This window comes from Gekko japonicus, unplaced genomic scaffold (genome assembly GCF_001447785.1).
Source record: "Gekko japonicus isolate JY-2015 unplaced genomic scaffold, Gekko_japonicus_V1.1 scaffold718, whole genome shotgun sequence".
Classification (NCBI taxonomy): domain Eukaryota; kingdom Metazoa; phylum Chordata; class Lepidosauria; order Squamata; family Gekkonidae; genus Gekko; species Gekko japonicus.
This window is the reverse complement of record NW_015161425.1, coordinates 208,858-228,845: the sequence shown is the minus strand read 5'-3', so window position 1 is coordinate 228,845 and position 19,988 is coordinate 208,858. Positions and strand designations below refer to the sequence as shown.

The 19,988-nt window shown below is 40.7% G+C and overlaps 1 protein-coding gene across 1 annotated transcript in view; it reads right to left on the bottom strand.

Moving 5' to 3' along the window:
* Positions 1-19,988, bottom strand: part of UXS1 (UDP-glucuronate decarboxylase 1) — a 47,843-nt gene that overhangs the window by 22,379 nt on the left and 5,476 nt on the right. Inside the window, exons 2-5 of the mRNA XM_015428547.1 lie at positions 14,240-14,267; positions 9,988-10,036; positions 7,996-8,039; positions 3,465-3,525 (exon numbers count right to left, since the gene is read on the bottom strand). Coding sequence (XP_015284033.1) covers positions 3,465-3,525; positions 7,996-8,039; positions 9,988-10,036; positions 14,240-14,267 — 182 coding nt within the window. The remainder of the gene's footprint in view (positions 1-3,464; positions 3,526-7,995; positions 8,040-9,987; positions 10,037-14,239; positions 14,268-19,988) is intronic.

Sequence of the window (19,988 nt, the reverse complement as noted above, 5' to 3'; positions counted from 1 at the left end):
CTTGCTCAGGCCTTGGATTAAATCGAGCACCCATGCAGATAGTCATTTCAGGGATTGTGTTCGAGCACCATCTTGCTGATGTAGGTTTTATTAACTGCCTTATGTTTTCACGGCTTACATGATTGTATAATAGTTGTTTACTATTGTAATCCACCATGAGCCCTGCTGTGCAGGGGAGGGCAGACTAGAAATCCAATTAAATAAATAAATAAATGTCTTCGCACACACAGTTTTCCTACCAGGGAGTTTTAAATTTACTTCCCTGGACATGATGAGCCTTCTATGGATCCCTAGTCTGAAGATGTATAGCCAAGGATGCATGCAGAAGATCCTAGATTCAATTCTAGCCATTTCTAGCACAAGTAATAGGTGTAACACCTTCCTCTAGCTGAGATCCTGGAGAGCTGCCGCCATTCTAGAGACATGATCAAGTGAAATAGCCTGATCCAACATAAAGCAACTTCATCTAATGGCTGTACCCACATGCTGCTTCTGCACATCTGTATATGGCCCCATGGAAAATTGCAATGTAATATAGCTTAATGATAAAACTGTCACCTCTTGGTTTGGGCAACATACTTTTTTTTATTGCTCTGACCTCTAATATGATAACGAGGGGGGGAAATCTATGTAGAGTGAATGATTCTTCCCATGTACTTCAGAGTCTCTAGCAAGCTTCCAACAGCTCTGCAACCAGATATTAAATCCTAACTGTAGGTCTCTCCATAGGTAGCAGAGACAGAAACATAAGGCTCTATAGTTGGGGTCATTTAGAAAGTCTTGTTTCACACAGCATTCCAGAGGGTATAGAAAACAACTGAGCACTATTGAACCACTGAAGCAAACAAATGAGCTTCAGTCTGATGGTGGCAACTTCTTCAGTTATGTAACAGCCAGATCCAGTACTCAGCTAAAGAAACCAAAACAGCAACTGTGGACTTAAAAGTGCTTACTGATGCTCTGAATAATTAGCAATAGGTTTTCCTGCAGAACAAATTTTGAGTCCAGTGGTACCCTTAAGACCAACAACATTTTATTCACGGTATGAGCTTCTGTGTGCACGAACACTTCTTCAGATGCAAAGTTACTTGCAGTTACCGAAAATATTAAAGATCCCTGATATTGTGCTACCTTCACCAATTATTTGTTCCTACTAAGAACAGAAAAATATATTTGATTATGAAAAGAATTATATGCCTGTTTTTTTAACAAATTAAATGATTTTTTAGCCTGACGTTCCTCTTTTATTATTTAATTCAGACGTTTGACAAAGCAGTCAGTAAAACTGGTACTATAAACACAGATATTAAATATACAAACACAATGATTCATTTTTAAACAATGTCATCAATATTAACAAAATTTTGTTCTTTTTTCCCCCCTTAGATGGCACACATGCACATTTGGAAATAAGAACTACTGTGTTACAGCCACTAGTGAAAACTGCATTTCCATTCATTCAAAGACAGCATTAAAGATTTACTTGGTGTAGTTTTTCACATTTATAGCTATAATCTTTCTGCAAAATTCAATTCTACACAGCAATAAAGCTACAGATTGACATATAGCCTGCTAGGATGGAACTTCAGGGTAGCTAAATCTAAACTCCTTCCCTTATTCCTACAAACTGTTGTAGCACTTGATTCAGACGGTGGAATGTGGCCAAAGTATTTGCAGAGAATGAAACACCATCAGAAATAAAGATCTGACACCTATGTAACTCGGTTTTTAAAATAATTGAGATTGAAGAATGGCCTCTGGTTTTCCTGGTTGTTGTAGGTTTGCTAGTGACAGTTTATTATATTTGGTTTTAAACAACACTTTAACCTGCCATTAGTCTTTTTTAGACAAAGGCAGGATAAAAGTACTGTGAATGAACCTAACACTGCAGTAACCTTCTCAGGCCCTGCTTTGGGTGCCCTCGCCTTCTGAGATGAGGCAGATATCAATCCAGGAGGGGGCTTCCATGATGTACAGGGGGTTGGACTAGATGACCCTGGAGATCCCTTCCAACTGCATAATTCTATGTGGCACCAAAACTCTAGAAATCTCTCCCCAGGGAGACTTGTCTGTCCCCTTCTGTTGCCACCTTCCACCAGCAGCTGGAAGCTTTTTTGTTTGCTTGGTGTTTTTGCAGTGATCCCCCCTTCCTGCACAATATTTAATTATTGTTTTTATGTTTTTGTATGCGTATTTTAGTTCTGGTTTTAATAACATGGTGTTTGTTGGTTGTAATGGCTTTTTAAATGTATGTATGTTTTTTATTTGTTGGCCACCTTGGTGGCCCTCTTTTGAGGGCAGAATGGTGGGATATGGGTTTTTTAATGAATATTTTTGAAAGACTTAAAAGAAGGAACATCCCCACACCTCCAAACTCAAGTTTATTATCCAAATTCTGCACTGTGCATGAGAAAGGGTATTTGCATGTAACAGACTGCCTCCAGCCTTAGGGCCCACTGTGACCTTTATTTGCTTTTCCTTTTTGAGTTTTCTAAAGCAGCTTATGTAGAGCTTTCAGTAACTTGTGATTCAACTACTGACCAAAGAAATCTAAAGCACTGGGTGCTCCCAGACCAGTCACCAGTTCTCCACATTTCAAATCAATTAATAGAGCCCTTTTAAATTATACTGTATATATGTACTGTCAAGTGGCAACTGACTTTACAGAGAGGCATTCAAGGCAGGTGAGAAGCAGAGGTGGTTTGCCATTGCCTTCCTCTGCAGAGTCTTCCTTGATGGTCTCTCACCTCATGACCCAGCTTAGCTTCCGAAATCTGATGAGATCTACCACTTCACATCCCAAATTATACTGTAAAAACGTAAAGGTAAAGGTTCCCTTGCTCGAAAGCCAGTCGAATGCAGTGCTCATCTCCGTTTCAAAGCCGAAGAGCCAGCGCTGTCCGAAGACGTTTCCGTGGTTATGTGGCTGGCATGACTGAACACCAAGGCGCACGGAACGCTGTTACCTTCCCACTAAAGTGGTACCTATTTATCTACTTGCAATTTCTTGCTTTCGAACTGCTAGGTTGGCAGGAGCTGGAACTAGAGACGGGAGCTCACTCCGTCTTGCGGCACCCGGGTCTTGAACTGCTGAACTACTGACCTTCCACAGCCTGCAGCTCAGCGTCTTAACCACTTGAGCCACCACAGCTCCAAATTATACTGTACTGCACACCAAAGTAGGACGCGTGAGTAGGGCATTCTCAGCTTCCAGCTACCTTCTACTGGAGACCTGCTGAAGCATCATTTGCAGTTTCCCCTTGTTTGTTCACTGACTACTATTCACATGTTTTGTTGTGCAACTAACAGCCTGGAGCCCTCGGAACGGAGCAGAGAGGGAAAAAGCTTTAAATAAGTGTATTCCTTTAGGCCACAGAAAAAATTATTTGTGTCTTGTCATTTTTTCTCATTAACCTTACATGGATATTTGGCATTCTGATTATTTTTTAAAGTTGCTAACTTACCAAAATCCTTTTACGATCCTTTTCAGACAGGAACTTCACCGGTGGATACTTCTGAGTAAAACTAAGGAACATTTCAAAACAGAAACACAAAGATTTAAAGATTAGTAAAATTGGTGGAGAGTTACTTCTGCATGTAAAGAAACACTGGAGAACTGAAGACCACTTACTTGCCATTTTTGCTACATTGCATACTTCAGTTTTTAGTGCTGACATACTTTTGCTCAGCTAGATCACTGTTCACTGATGCCTGGCATGCATTACATAAAATATGTAAGATGACTACAGAATATAAAACAACACAGCTTTCCCCAAGTGTTGAGTTTCACATGGTCAAAATGAACAGAAATGTACTTTGGAGAACTGAAATAATTTGTTTATTCATCACAAGTGAATGAAAAGTTTAGAAAGAAAACTTTTAGCAAATGTTCAGTGCTAGTTTTCAATAACTGTCTAAAAATGCTAGAATAGGAGGAGGAGGAGATTGGATTTATACTCCACCCTTCACTCAGAGAGACTTACATATCCTTCCCTTCCTCTCCCCACAACAGATACCCTGTGGGGTAGGTGGGGCTGAGAGAACTGCTCTTGAGAGAACAGCTGTCAAGAGAACTGTGACTGATCCAAGGTAACCCAGCAGCTGCATGTGGAGGAGTGGCCATTCAAACCCAGTTCTCCAGATTAGAGTTCACCACTCTTAACCACTACACCAAACTGGCTATTGTTTCATTTTGGATCTCCATGTTCTCCTTGTGTTGTGCAAAATATCCTACTAGAGGTTAAGGAAACTCTGTTGTTCCGGCAGCACAATACCCTTGCAGTAGAACACAGTACTTTCTAAACATACAACTGCTCTTGGGGGAACCTATTAGGCAGCCTGTTATTTGAATGCACACTTTTTGCCCTTAGCAAATGTTCTTGCTGAAAAATACTAGATTCCATTAAAGAAGGTAACATTCTTGAATTCCAGAAGAGCTATTTTTAAAAAGTAAAGGCTTATATCTGATACTAAACTGCTTGTTAGTATAGATATATCTAATCTAAAAAGCACAAAACTTCGGAATTTTCAATACAAAAGTGGTCAGCTTGTATATTTCCACAGCTGTGTGGGTGTGTTTCAGCAATCAGTGTAGAGCTGAACATGGAAGGACATTCAGGCAGGAAGGGAACAATGCCATTGCCTCCAACTTGTGATTTTACTGAACTGGTGTAGGAAGCATCTATCTAAGGCTACTAAGACCTACATGTAACCCTGAATTAATTCCAAACCTGCAGATCTCAAGGATACATTCAGGCCAAATTCTGAAACTTGAACTGCAAATTACCAGAAACAGAAATGTTTCCAAGTCCAATTGGTTTTTCCCACAAACCCATTACCTGTTGATATACATGTAAGTAGCATACTTTACTCAATGCAGCCTGAACTCTGTCTGCACATGCTACCGGCCTGGCTGGGATCAACTACCATTTGGTTTCTGCCCTCCCAGAACAGTCTCCTAAAGACAGCTACTTATATTTATTAAATATTAAATCTCCAAAAGATGTTTATTAAGCAGCAAACAATATAACAAAACACTACTAAAAACAAACCAGAGACACAGTCCCATTGTGACGGATAGAGGACAGAAGTTACCCTAGCAACAGCAGAGCCAACAACAGTGGCAATTTGAACCAGCCAATGGGAGCTGCCTACTGGAAGACCAGGTAAAATCTGACTGTTGGAATGTCAGATTTTGAGGGCTGACAGTTGGATAGTGGGAAGTTGGGAGTAAAACAGAAGGGTGGTTTTACTAGGAATGCAAAGTAAAGATCTGTAGAGATATCAGATCTGTGGTTAAGTTTTCCAGTTTGGGTAACAGAGTGTAAAAAGGCATCACAAGCGGGATTTGCTGTGTCTAGTGTGAAACTAAGTTGCAGCAGAAAACTCTGTCTATATAATAGCCAAGTTACCCCCTCTGTGCGGATATCTAAATCCGCACATTGGGGGCACTTGGAGGGCAGAGAGATTTTCCTGCACACTTGGAGCAGTTCCCAGGTGTGCAGAAAAATCTAAAAAGTTTTAAAAACTATAGGGGGATACTTAAATCGCCCCAAAAGTAAAAGAACGTTCCCTGTGCATGTGCAGAGAACGCCCTGGCAACTGTCTTGCTGCTGCTGCCGCCACTGGAGGAGGAGAAGGCTTGGGTCTGCGGCTGTGAGCTGCTCAGGCCTCGCTGCTGCTGGGGAGAGGGAGAAGGCTTGGTGGCCCTCAGGCCTCACCGCTGGGGGGGCAGGGGCGGGAGAAGGCTTGGCCGCCAGAGGGGGAGGGAGGAGTCTTGGCGGGCCTCAGGCCTCGCCGCCACCAGTGTTGAGGGAGGGCAGGCCTCAGGCCTTGCCGCCGCCGTGGGGGAAGAGAGAAGGGAGAAGGCTTGGCGGGCCTGCTGGGTCCGCCTGCTGGGCTCACCTGCTGCCGCCTCCTCTTCCTGCGGAGCTCCTCCTGCTTCTACAGGCTGAGAGCTGTGGGGAATACGCCCTCCCCTGCGAGTATTGCGGGTCCCCCTGCTTGTATGTTATCAACCTGCCTGACAAAGGGGTTTCCTTGGGCATGTATTATTTATAAAACCATACCTCAGTTGTGTGTTACCTTCTGAATAAACTTCCTTCTTGTTCACTTTTGAATTGTTCCTGTTAGTTTACCTCATTATCTCTCAATTATCAATCCAGGCTTGAGTGGATTTATACCCAAGGGCCAGATTCTATCCCTTCAAACCTTTTACGTTCCCACTGGAACTCAAGTAGTGTGGTAGGAGGTAAATTGTGATGGGGGAAATATTTCGGGTGGTATCTAGCCTCAGGAAAACATCCACATCCATAAAAACAAACAATATAACATCAAGCAAAAAAGAGGCAAACAGCTGAGACGACAAAACCTTTTGTGGTAGTTTAAACAGCTAATTAAACCAAAAGGAGAAAATGACCAATCAAATCGACTAAAAGCAGGCCATTCTGTATTATTTGTTATTTAAGTTATTTCCCTTTTAGATGCTTAACTTGCAACAGAGACTGTTAGTCATTACAGCTTGGGTCTTGTAAAGGAGTGCTAACTTAACATTCCTGAACTGTTCCAGCTGAGACCTTGGTGCTTTTCTTTAAGCACTCTAGACCTGCAAATAATAATTAGTTATTTGGCCTTGATTGGCTGGCAGGTTGTTTAATATCACTTTTCTTTAGAACTCTCTTACTCACCTTCCAGATCATGTGGGTCTGAGAGCTTGAAACTTTGCTGATGCTGGCATGTTTGCTTTCTCACTGTCACCATGCAGTGATCTGTTATTTTTTAATCATCTTCAATAAATTTTGTAGGTCTGCCCAAAAGCTGAAGTGTGGAGCAGCATTGTTAATGGGTGACTCCCCCCCTCCTTTCCCAGAGCCCAACAGGAGCCTGAAGAGGTGAGCCTTTAAAAAGCAGAGTGCTTTGAGTCCTGCCAAAGTAAATAAGCTGCCCCTTGCCATCTTGAGGCCTGGAGCCCCTGCAGACTTGGCAGGAGAACCAAGAGAGAAGCTCCTGGTTCATACATCTCCACAGAACAGCTAGATAACTTATCTAAGAGCTAGAACCCGAATTTGCTTCTGTGTGTGGTTCCCCCCCCCCTCTTTGTTGTTCTGTTTTCTTATTTATATAGAGCATATATTCTTTTTAGGCTGTAAACTGCCCTTAATACACCAGTAGAAATGTAATATATAAATATATTAAATAACAGAGTAGTATAAAATTGTGCCTCAAGAGTCATGTTGCTGCTGTCAGTAACGATGTTATGAGATATTTTATTTGTGGTAAAAATCATTAGATTGTGGATTCAAAGTAGTAGATAAAAACCCAACATCAGTACGGTGGGGTGCTCAAAAATAAGGTGCAGATGGGATCCAATAGCACCCTTGCAGCTTCTGATTATTTCCCTGCCTGCAGCCTAACACATTTACAGTGCCACCCTATACAAAGTTATTCTATTCTTTACCAGTGTTCCCTCTAAGCTGAGTTCGTGTGAGCTAGCTCACAGTTTTTTAGCCTCCAGCTCACACGTTTTTGTCTTAGCTCAGGAAGGAGGGCTCCAGAACAAACTAATCGATGCAGCAGCCAAATCGCTTGCTCACAACTTTAATGCCAGGAGCTCACAAAGTAGACATTTTGCTCACAAGACTCCACAGCTTAGAGGGAACATTGTTCTTTACCCATTAACTTTGAATACATTGGGATAAGGGAGCATTCTAGCCTCAAAAGCTGCAATATTTTTTCAATCTGAATGTGTGTTCTGGATGTATTTATTAACTAAATTACACTAAGATCTCCCAAACACAGGCCTGGAAGCTCTGCTCCAAACAATGCCACAGACTTCAGCCATGTACAAGGCTTAGGTATTTTCTGAAGAGAAGCTATGCAAATGTGAGTTCAGTCAGTGTTCCAAATCACCACTCCAATATTCTTGGTCAAGTTTCTTCATGTTTCAAGAGAATTACACAACCATTGTCTATGGGCAATATCTTCAAACACACATACCTTTTTTCCAGTTCTCGGATCTTCTCCCTTAAAGGCCCAACAACCTAAACACAAAAACCACAAGTAAACGCTTTGTGGGTCTTCTTGCATATGCACTTCTCCACAAGAGCAACAAATCGTAAGAGATTACAAGAATTACTAGTGCCTAGTACCTAGCTATATTAGGTAACAGGACTAAGATTCACTAATTTATATTACAGCTATGCTCTCAAATTAAACACTGCAACACAAACGTGTAACTTGAGAGGGATGGGGGGGGATAACAGAACAGGGAGAAACCTTTTTGCTCAGTTTAGACAAGACCAAGGTGAAAGCAAGCCCTCATAGGTCAGCACGGTATACTAGTAAAAAAGCAGCTGAGTTCTGCCCCACACCAAGCTTTTAAATGCCCCCACAAGATCCCATCACTAATGAAATGCTAACACTGCTTAACTGTTTAGTGGAACTCAGGCTTTGATTCATTAGACACCTAGGAAATGTGTTGTTGTTTACATATTTTCTTGCCTTGTCCTACTGGAGAAAACGTGAATCCAAATCTGTCTCTCTTACAATCCAGTCGTACATATGCTTGCTCTGAAGAACAGCCTGCTGAGATCTGGCAGGTCTGCTCCAAAGTAAATGCAAATAAAATGGCTGGTTTTGACTGAGAGAACTGTATAACTCACAATTCTCCCCAAAGGGGACCCAAGGTGGATTACAACATTCTCCCCTTCTCTATTTTATCATCACAACAATCCTGTGAAGTAGGGAGGGGGGAGGGCAATCAATACATAGTCAAAGCAGAGAAGAAGAAAAACTATGGTGCAGTGGAAAGAGATTTTATTGGGTTAAACTCAGAGATCCCTAAATGTTTAAACAAGTTGTTTTGTCAGGGGATCTAAAGTAATATATAAAACCAGACATAAATTTCCCGCCATAAACATACAAATACAGAAAACTGCAAATTGAAGCCAAGCCTCAGTGCTTCAAGCCGGGGTGGGGTGGGGGGAGAGACAGGCAAAAAAGATAGACCCCTACCTTTGTTTCTTTAAACAGGTAATAAGACCATGTTGGAGGGGCATTCATAAATATGTCAAGTAGTATACGCTATCAAAGTTATGAATGATGCATTTTATGTTTTTAAAACAGTAAAGTTTGATAAGAACATCAGAATTGCATATATATACATGTTTTCGAGGGTCCCCCCCCCATAGTTTAAAAATTTCTGGAAATTTCTGGAAATGTCAAATGTCAATGCAGAGATCTGTCTATCCCCTAAAAACCGATACACTGAGGCAAGATACTGCTGCCCCTCCTGCTTAGAGTTACCAACATTTTTACTAGTCTTGCTTCTGTGCAGCCTGGTGTACAAGTATTAAGCAGGGGGAAAATTTTCATTTCACCTTCAGAAAAAGCTGTGACAGCAGGATGCTGCCACAACTCCCCCCCCCCTCCAATCTCTCACACCCCCAGTACCAGTGACCAAGCCTTTGGGTTTGGATAGTTTTATGAGTTGCCCCTGAAATATCTATCTTTCATTAAGGAGGCCACCAAAAATCTAAAAACATATGTAGCGCATTTCAATGCTCATATATAATGTGATCCTTGATGGTAGATATGCACATCTGAACAACAGCAGGAAGTTAATTTGGTTGCATATTAATGTATTTTTATGTTTTCATCTTTGCTGATTATATGTTGTCCACCATAAGAGCTGGGACAGGGTGGGGCGTAAAAATATAAACAATTTAGGAAACATTTGCCAATGAATTTGTGCTTTTCAGCATGAATAAACAGGCATGAAGACCAGCAAAACTGCATGCCAGAGTAGAAGGGATAATTTAAGAACTGCAGCAATATTTCAGAGGGAGGAAATAAAAGGATGAAGATCCATATTAAAAAAAAAACGAAAAGAGGGCACACTCCTATCTGGTAATAACATTAGGGTAAATATTTCAAGTTTGCAGAAGCAGAACACAATAAAGCCAATCTAGTATTAAATAACCAGTGTACCTCTTCAATCTTGTTTTCCATTTTTTGATCACCATTATCCTGGATAGACCTGTTGGTATAAAGACACAAGAGAACAGAAGAATGTAACAACAGCTCTGTAAGATCAGACAAAAGGTCTATCTAGTCCAAGACTAAGTCTCAGGCAATGGGTAGATGCTCCGTGAAAGTCATAAGCAGGACAGGAAAGCAACGGCCACTGCCTGATGCCTCCAGAATCTGGTAAACAGGACCACTCTACCTTCAAATATGGAGGCTTTGTTCTTTACATATAAAGAATAAACCTTTTTTTGAGAAGGAAAGCATTATAATTCCTTTTTGTCACGTGAATTTGTGCTGCCTTACAGAGATGACCAGAATGTAGGCTCTAAAACATGGGAACTCAAGGCAGTTTTGTGCACCCAATGCACTCTCACATGCCACATGAAGAACATCAGGCACGATCCAATGATGCACATATACCTGAAGAGATCTACAAGTCTCAGCACACAGACACACAATGATATTTTTCAGGGAACAGAGAGTATAACTCAGTTCTGCACCTGTCAAGGGTAGTGCCTTCATTCAGGACATCTGTGGGTAACCAAAACTTTGTGTGTACGGTTGCATTCTTCATCTCAAGGGTCATCATATAAAATGCTTTCTGAGTGTGAGCAATGTCCTCAACCAAACCCAATTAATCCTATGAGTTTTGAAAGCTGTTGCACAGAATTCATGCAACGTGTACAATTACGAGTAACACGACACAGAACCCAGCTGACTTTCAGCCTGCTGCTGCTGCAGGAATAGCAAAAGTAAACATTTTTCAGAGAAATCCAATCTGACTCTGAACACGCATCAGAAAGTAGGGTTTTTAAAAGGAGACTATTTATTCTGTTATTTTCAGAAACAATTCTGCTGTATGTAATTTCATAATACTGGAACTAACAGTTTAGGGTTTATTGCTAAGTGAGCAAAAATGACCTAATGTTCACACTGCAAAGAAGAAGAAGAAGAAGAAGAAGAAGATACTTCAGAACTTTATTTTAACTTGCATCATAATGTTCTATAATGGTAATCTTATAAAGAAAGAGTCTGTACTTGTCTTTACAATGAACCTGATTCTGTGCAACATATTCTTTTCTGTTGTTCCCATTACGCTTCGTTATGTCATCCCTTGATCCGTCCCCTTCTTTCTTCTGGAAAATCTATGTCTAATAATGACTCAGTTTTTTTGCTGTCTGACAAATCTCCTGAAATTACTGCATTTGTCACTGAGTTCCTATCATGTGTATGGAAGTTAAGGGTTAGAGACTGTAATACTTAAATGTACTTTCTCCCCTCCATTTTATTAATTTTAAATGGGTTCTGTTATGCTGAGACTTTTTTTAATGTATGTGTATATATATTTATTGGTGTCAAGTTTCTGGGTTTTTTAAAATCGCTGTATTACTATGCCATTAAAGGTCTTCCCTCCTCCTCCTCCTTTTTACAGTAATAGTATTTTTACTGTCTACAGTATTCATTAATCTGCTTATGTGGATTTTAAATCAGATTCTATGAACATAAGAAGATAGCAAAGGAAACGGTAAGTGCCTTTTTTCCAGTGATGAAGACACATTTGCTTTGTAGCAAACATTCAGAGGCCCATCCATATGTGAAATGCAAGAGTTGGAAAATAAGAGTGGTATAAGACTTATTAAATTCTGCGGATGAATTTCTGTGAGTGAGATGTGCTTCAGAGGCAAAAACTGATGGTCAGAGAGGCAAACCTGCAAGTTTGAAGTTACCCCCGCCATTACTAATATGAACTGACTACCTACACAGAACCTTCGGTGCACAAGCCAACTAGAAAAAGTAAAATACAAAATGACCCTCTCTCTGATGTTAAGAACACTGGAGAAGAGAAAACTCAAGAATATTGTGCAGAACAATAACTCTCGTAGCCTCCTGGATCAACTTCAGAAGGGTTCTGTATGGATAACCCAACCAAAGGTAATTATAGAGGATGAACTGTTCAAACTGTTTATTTGGACGACATCTTTCAGGCAGCAGTCTATTCCTACATTAATTCCAGCATGAATACTGCCGCATGTTTCTCATCATCACTTCAGTGGGGGAGTGATCTAGGCTGCTATTGTTCCTTGATTTGCCTTCAGGCAGAGAAGGAAGCAACAGATATTCCACATTCCCTTACATCGAGACTGTGCCAGGAAGCAGCTTCCCAGAATCACACTCAGAGACTGTTATGCTACTCCAAACGGTCCATACTATTGATTTTTAGAAACAACATGTACTTTGTTTGTGCATAGATTTCAAACACTTTCTTTAGCAAATAACTGCTTAAAAGGATTTGTGCAAACAGGAAGTTTGACAACATAATCCACATAAGGAGAATTTGTACCCACCAAGCTAATATACCTACTTCTGAGTGAACTTGCATACATCTGTCTGGGCATCTCATTTTAATACCGTTTAACGGACAAATAAAGGAACTGTTTAATGTGTTTTGCATCCTGAGGGTTTCATGGGAGGCTCCAGTGCTAAAATAAAGTTCATTCAGGTAAAACAGTGCTCTTTTACTTTACTGAATGGCTGGGACACCTTCAGTAACAGAAGGGCTTTTATTAACTAGACACACATATGCCACAGTGTGTGAGAAATCAGGTAAACAATTCCTCTCACATTTGTTTGCAAAACCGTATTACCCTATACTCCTATTTAAACAAGTCTCCCAGCTGACTTCTGTAACACTGTTTTTGAATGTTCAAGTGCTTAGCTGCCTTTCCACAAACTACCCAATGGCATCAGAAAAAAAGCACTTAAGGGACCAGAATCCCACACCATCACATTTCAATGTTTTCCTGACAACAGCCATCTTTTTGACCTTAGGTTGACTTAAGCAGGCAAGAAAACTGTGATACACGTCAAGTACATTCTGTTTGTATCGGGAGAACTCTTTCACCCGGAATTTTTGAGGCCAGAAAGAGACTCTATCCTTCAGCCTTTGAAGAAGTGAAACAGCATATAGGAACTTTTCCCTTTTCTAGAAAATGAACTGGTCACTGCAGGAAGCGCGAAAGCCATTACTGTATTGCAAACAGAGTGCTGAACTGAGAGCAGGGTGACTTAGGCCTTGGTCTCACGGTAAATCTCCGTTAACAGATGGCATTTCAGTCAAACAGGATTTCCTTGCCTACTTCCGGTGCAGTCTGAAATTCCCTCCAAAATGCTGTTCCCAAGGGAATGCTCTAGGAACAGCATGGAAGGGGGTGGTGGTGAACTGGAGGTCTGCAGCAAGAAACCAGACCCACCCTTCCATTAGCACAAGTCTACTCCTGGATCTAAGCCTTGCAGCTCGTCCGCCGCTGTCATTTTTGTCACTCTTTTGTCCCTATTGCTTCAGGGTCCCCCCCCTCCACGTGTGTTTAGCTCCCTCTGGACTACTAGAGAGAGCAAAACACATGGGGGGAGGGGGACCCTGAAGCAATAGGGACAAACGAATGACAAAAATGACAATGTGGAAGAGACCTTGGGCTTAAATTCCAGCAAGGTATGAAGCTGAGAAGGGAGCACTGAACTAGCAACCGTTTCTCACCATAACCTGTTTCACAGGCTGCGGCACAGAAAATGGAAAACCTAGTATACACACTACCATTAGCTCTACACAGAAAAGGCTACTGTGAAGAGCACAGGTGTACAGTGTACCTGTCAAAGGCTATCACTGCTCATATGAAAAGCAGGTGTTTCATGGTATGGGGGGGGGTCGTCCAGTAGTTTTCACAGCAGAAAAGGTAGCAGCAAAGAGAATGGCAATAAACATGTCCCTAAACATGGCTGTACAAGATACTGGAGTTGAGGAATTAGACATGCTAACAGAAGTTAAACTTCTCCCGGTCTGTTTCTGCCCCTTGTCCATTAAAGCCACAAGACAACCAGAAGGCAACAGACAAACACTATTTGTGGAGAACCTTCATTACTTGAGCAAGAAATTGAGCATTTTTTTCCTGCACTGACAAAAAATTCCAGCAAATTAAACCGAAAAAATATAAAAGAATAACCAAAAGTTGCATCCTGTTTGCCCCCTCACTAAAATCATATCCGAGATCTGCGGCTAGCCACCTTTAGCAAGAGACGTCTCTGATAGTCATCATTTATTCCCTTTTACTCTTCTTCCATGGAAGAGAGGAAAAGATTTGGGAGGACACAGAGATTTCTTATTCAGGCAAGGAAAACAATTCTAGTTTATGTCCACAAAGATGTTTTGAAAAGTTACCTCATGTTGACGACGCTTCCCCATACAGCTGCATGAGAGAGGGGGAAAGAGAATGAATTAGCATTGTTTAGCAATTTGATTACTTTAGAATACATCCATCGCAGATCTCCAAATTAAGCTGGACTAATAAGAGTAACTATTCTTTAAGAAGTCACATAGTAAACATCAATTTACTAGAAAACTATCAGAAACTGGTGAAATAAACCAAAATAATTAGTCTTCCAAACAGAGTTAAAAATCAATTGTACCTATTAATTGAAAATAATATTCAATGCAGCAAGCCGTAGAAGGCTTTAAGACAGAATCTGAATTTAATGCATTTCTCCTTCAAGTGCTTTAGGCTGGTTTGTGTTCCTTCAGAGAATGCCTTTCAGAATAGAAAACAGCACTGCAATTCAAGTCTACATTATTATACACTCATGTTCATGAATTCCATCCTTCAGTCTAACAGTGGTGGTGAAGAAACAGTTTTCAGAATTGGTTCACTTAGTAGAATCAGATACACCTCTACAACTGTTGACAGATCACACCTGTTAAAACAAGATGTTAAGCACAAACATCACTGAAAATTATTCAACGTGCCATCTGTTCACACCCATGATACCAAAATTGCTCTACCTCTATTATAGCACATATAGACTAGATATCCCATATATACACACACACACACAAAATACATATTTACACGAAGAAGATGACCCTGAAGGTAAGACAACCTCCCCCCTTTTGAAAAGATTATTACCATAAACATCAGTAACTTGTATGTGAGTTCACAACAGCCTCCTCTGTTCTTGACAGCATATGTGGAAAAAAACTCTAGTGTTTTCAGAAAAACCAGGGTCAGTAAGGAAGCAGCACTATATGAGAAACAACCTGGGGCAACACTAGTTTTCAGAAAAACCAGGGTCAGTAAGGAAACACTATATGAGAAAAAACCTGGGGCAACACTCAAAAATAAGCTTGATGTAGATTAGATTTCAGCTAATTAATAAAACAACTTTGCAGCTTGAAAAGAATAAAGTGGGAGAAAAATGGGCAACAGGTCACTAATAAGGGTAACATCAAAGATTCTAAAATAAGTAACTTCTGATTTGCATACTGTAGCTAATGTAAAGGGGGGGAAGGTGTTTTTTTTTAATAGACTGCTGCCTTGTTCTTGTTCCAGCACCACCATTATGCCAAAATGAATGTGCATTGTTTCATGGAAAATGCTAGACACAAAGCTCCAATTAATGTAGTGGCAATGTTACTCTGATCAAACTGATATTTAATCACAATACTCAACTAGATTCCATAAACAAAGGCAATTCTTGATTAATATCAAAAAACTTCAAAGTAACCTTCAGCACCTGCCTTTAGCAAGAGGAGGGCATCCCAAACACTGGTTGTAGAGACACGTTACCTGCTTTTTAACATTTATTACAGAAGACAATGAGCCAAGTGTTCCTTTCCCACCTTAAATGCAGCACTGTATTATTAAACATCTTAAAAGTTATGACATTTTCCCATGTCACACTATGTTGTAGTGCAAATACACCTACTGGGAAGGCCAGGATCAAATCCGGTTTTCTTTCCTAGGCATAACTATCTATCACTAGCACTGACATTTTATCCAATATCTTGAATTTTACAGAACATTTATGATTTCCATCAGGCAACACATTGAAAAGTACATGGCAGCAAATGAAAATGTAGTTGTAAATGCTATTGGAAATGCTTTCCACAATAGCAACCCGATTCTGTGATAAGTTTTAGGTGGGGCTGCTGCTGTAAAGCTACCAGGAACTAGCTGGTAGCCACTAGGAGCATAAAATTCTGATTTTATAGCAACCACACTGGCTTTCAGTTAGTTTCCTGATCTAAGTCCAACTGCTTGTTTTGGGTTTTACGGTGCTCTGTGATTTGGGACTTAAGATGTCAAGAACCTCTTTCTCCCATACAAACCTACCTGAGAACTTAGATACATCACCAAAAGCCCACACACAATTACCCCCAGATCTAACATGCAGTGCATGGCTACAAGCAAAAGAGCCTTTTCAGTGGCAATGCCACATTTAAGGATCATATGGCCAAGAGTCACTCATCCTTCTCCCTTAATTGGTTTCCCATTGCTAAGTTAAAATGGTGTTCTTCTATCGGGAACTTGGATTCTAAACTTCCAGGTGCTTGTTTATGCAATTCTCTTGTTGCACTTATTTGCATGAAATGCTTATGTTTACTTCTTATTGTTTTGGTCTAGCTTTTAATTTTGACAGTCAGCTACCCATGGCTCTGATTATAAATACAGCCAAGAAGATGTGATTTCTCTCTCCCCCACCCTTTCAACATCTCCACACACACCCATAACCTTCACACACAGTGAGTTCTCCCAAGAAATGTAGTTCATAACCCTGAGGAAAAGTATTTCTTAAGTATTTTCATTCTTTAGCATTACTCAAGTGAACAATAGCCAAACCTAGAAAGAACTGATAACCTTCACACTTACTATGCACCTTTATTAGGAACTCAGAGAAAGGAATGCATCATTGTAAAAAGGTGAAATCCACAATGACTTATAACAACCACAAAATCCTGACCCAAAACAACATGGACAGACTTATTTGTGGCACGGGCAAACGGCATCTTGTTACTCCAAAGCCTCTAATAGCATTATCACTGAAAGAATGCACCAGTTGTGCTCCTTAGATCAACTCCCACACCATGTATACTCTTCCCTAGATTTGCTCAATTTGCCTCTGCCAGTGCGTAGTTGCTGCCCTCCCCAAAGAGGTAAGAAGGGCATGAACAGGATGACTCTTTAGAAAGAAATGCAAGGCAGCCCTACTTCAAGTGTACTGATTCAACCAGTGTAGAGATCACAGTTGATTAACCTGGGCTTTGTCTATTTGTTGCTGTAGTTATGCAATGTGATTGTATTATCTTGGTTGTTTTAACCAGTTCGGCATAGCTTGCTGGCATGCTATTGTAAGCTGCCTTGAAGTCTAGGGGGAGGGTGGAGCTGGAATACAAATCTTTGAATAAATATATTTTTAAAAAACAATTCCTACGTTCTCATATTCAAGACAGATCAAAAACTCAAGCAGTAGAAAAGAGCAAGAGTCCTGTAGCACCTTAAAGACTAACAAAATATGTGGCACGGGATGAGCTTTCGCAAGGCACTGCTCACTTCTTCAGAAGTATCTGAAGAAGTGAGCAGTGACTCACGAAAGTCCATACCCTGCCACATATTTTGTTTGTCTTTAAGGTGCTACAGGACTCTTGGTCTTTTCTACTGCTACAGACAAACTTGGCTACCCATCTTAATCAAAAACTCAAGGTAGGGCTACAAAGACAGACAAAGCACTAAAAGCTTTTTAGTGGCTCCCACTAAGTTTCATACAATTCAACAAACCTACTATAACTGGGAACACCACTAAGAGGAAGCAACACCTGTGTTGGACCACAAGCAGCAGCATTTCCGGAGAACAGGTACAACTATATAACAATAGTGTTTCTATCAGGGCCACCTTACTGACCCAGAAGGGTTAAGTAGGACTTTGAGTAGTCTACTAATCCAAAGATGAGGCGAGTTGACTGATATTTTTTTAAATTGTTGTGATTGCTACCAAGTGGTAGAGAGAACTGAATCAGAAATTTTACCCTCACTTGCATCTGACTGAGTAAAGGACATACTCTGCTTACAGTTTCTTTTCTTTTTTTAAGCCCCCCGAGGGGGGAATTTTTTATTTGCATTTCTATAAAACTACAACAGAAATTGGGGAGGGAAAATCTACAATCTATAGGAAAAAGTAAAGAAAACCTAACTAAAAACCCAAGAATGGAGGTTATACAATGCTTAAAACATAGTTATTACTCTTATACATTTGCTTTCAAACATGAAGAGTGCCCGCCAATCATCGCTTCTATTGACAAAACCTGCTTATCTGACTGAACAGATAGTTACAAAGCTATAACGTAATAATTACAGCCCTTAAGAAAAGTTTAGCATCACCACACTTTACTCCCCACCCATAGGCAAGATCTTTAAAACCAATGTTCCCTCAGTAAGAACATTACAACACGTTTTTCTTCTTCCGTCTTCGATGTATCTTCTTTCTTAAATTATCTTTTAGTGTCTATAAGTCCAGATCTGTCCATTCATGATATGACCCAAGTTCCTTTTTTCCTGGGAGATCTTTGCTTCCTTAGATCAAAAGAGTCTTTCCTTTTGTTGCAATTACAACACGCTCATTGGAGATTCTAACCTTTCTCTTAGCAAGCAGATCATATAAAGTTAGGGTAGCGAACCCTTTACTCCAAAGAAACCGCTTTTCGATTAGCTTGCCAGTCCAGCCACAAAAAACTAAACTTAGAATCTCCTTGCCATTCATATGTTTTTATGATCAATGTACTGTCCCTTTAAAAGTGTAGCTGCTTTTAGTACAGATCCAGATCACTTCTCACTTTAGCCACCAGAGGGCCCAAAATTCACTTTAAAGACAGAGTCTGTGGTTAGATCACAACCTAACTTTCCGCTTTCTCCTTTCTGAAGAAAACATTGGTCCCGCCTCTCTCTTCGCCTCTCGTCGCCATCTTTTGAGGATGTTTACATCAGCCGAGAAAGAATGCCAAAGTCTCTAAGTTCTGTTTAAACGCTCCGCTTTCTTTTAGAAAAACTCTCTGGTACAGTCCATCGCCACAGTTTGATCAGTCCCTCCCTCCTTGCTTTCGCTTTTGCTTAAAACGTCGGGAGATAGGGCGTCCCCTCCCCCCCTTCGTTTGTACGCTTGTAGTGGAGGGACTTCACTTCTAGGCTTTAGTGTCTCATTTCAACGACAACTCACTCATCAATCCTTGAATCGATCCAGCCAGGTCCTAAAACGGCCCCTGGGATCACGCCAGGCAGAGAAAATCGCTAAACCTCCAAATGCTTGTTCCGGTGGTCGCTTCTAGTCCAGTACTGGGAATCAGGGTAGACCTTCAGGGCAGGGAGTAGCCCCCCTGTACTGGCTACCGGCTGGAGGTAGGGCTCTCCAAAGCCCCCTGGCTAGAAGCCCATTGCCTATAGGCTTCATGGGGGAGCATGCACCATCACGCTCCCTCCTAATCCCCGATTCATGGCACACGTCTCTCGGAGGAACCCAGAGACGTCACCATCGTTCAAAGCGCCAAAGACCGGAAGTCTGCTTACAGTTTCCTTCTCATCCTGGGTAATAAAGATTAATTGAGTACATCTGACTGTTAATTGCAGCTAATTACATGTTCTCCCCCCCCCATGACACTGGTAGGTAAACAGAGAAGCATACTTAGATCTATGACTGTGCATCTAATGACCTGGCAGAAAGCTTTAGCCAAAGCTTCTGTAGGTCCTTTCACATTACATAATTAATCAAGTGTTTCATTTAGTACAAGTGTGATTCTATAGCAAAAGCTGAGAAGGCAAACCTCTCAAGAGGGAAGCTCTACATCATCTTCAGAAAGAATATCTGTCAAAACAATATAGCAGCTGTGACAATGAGCTCAAAAAAAACCTATTGAGCTGCAACTATTTATGCTTTCTGACAAGTAAAATCCAAGTAGCTGTTATATTAGATCAATCACACTCTCTTTGCAACCTAAAAACATTCTGCACACAAACCTTAAAATAAAATATAAATATTTAAATTAAGGAATATGGGCTTGGGCTAATGTCCTTGTTTAGAGCTGCAACCAGAACAGCTGTTCAGTGGCATCCTTTACTGCTTAGAATCATGTGGATTTACAGCAGGAA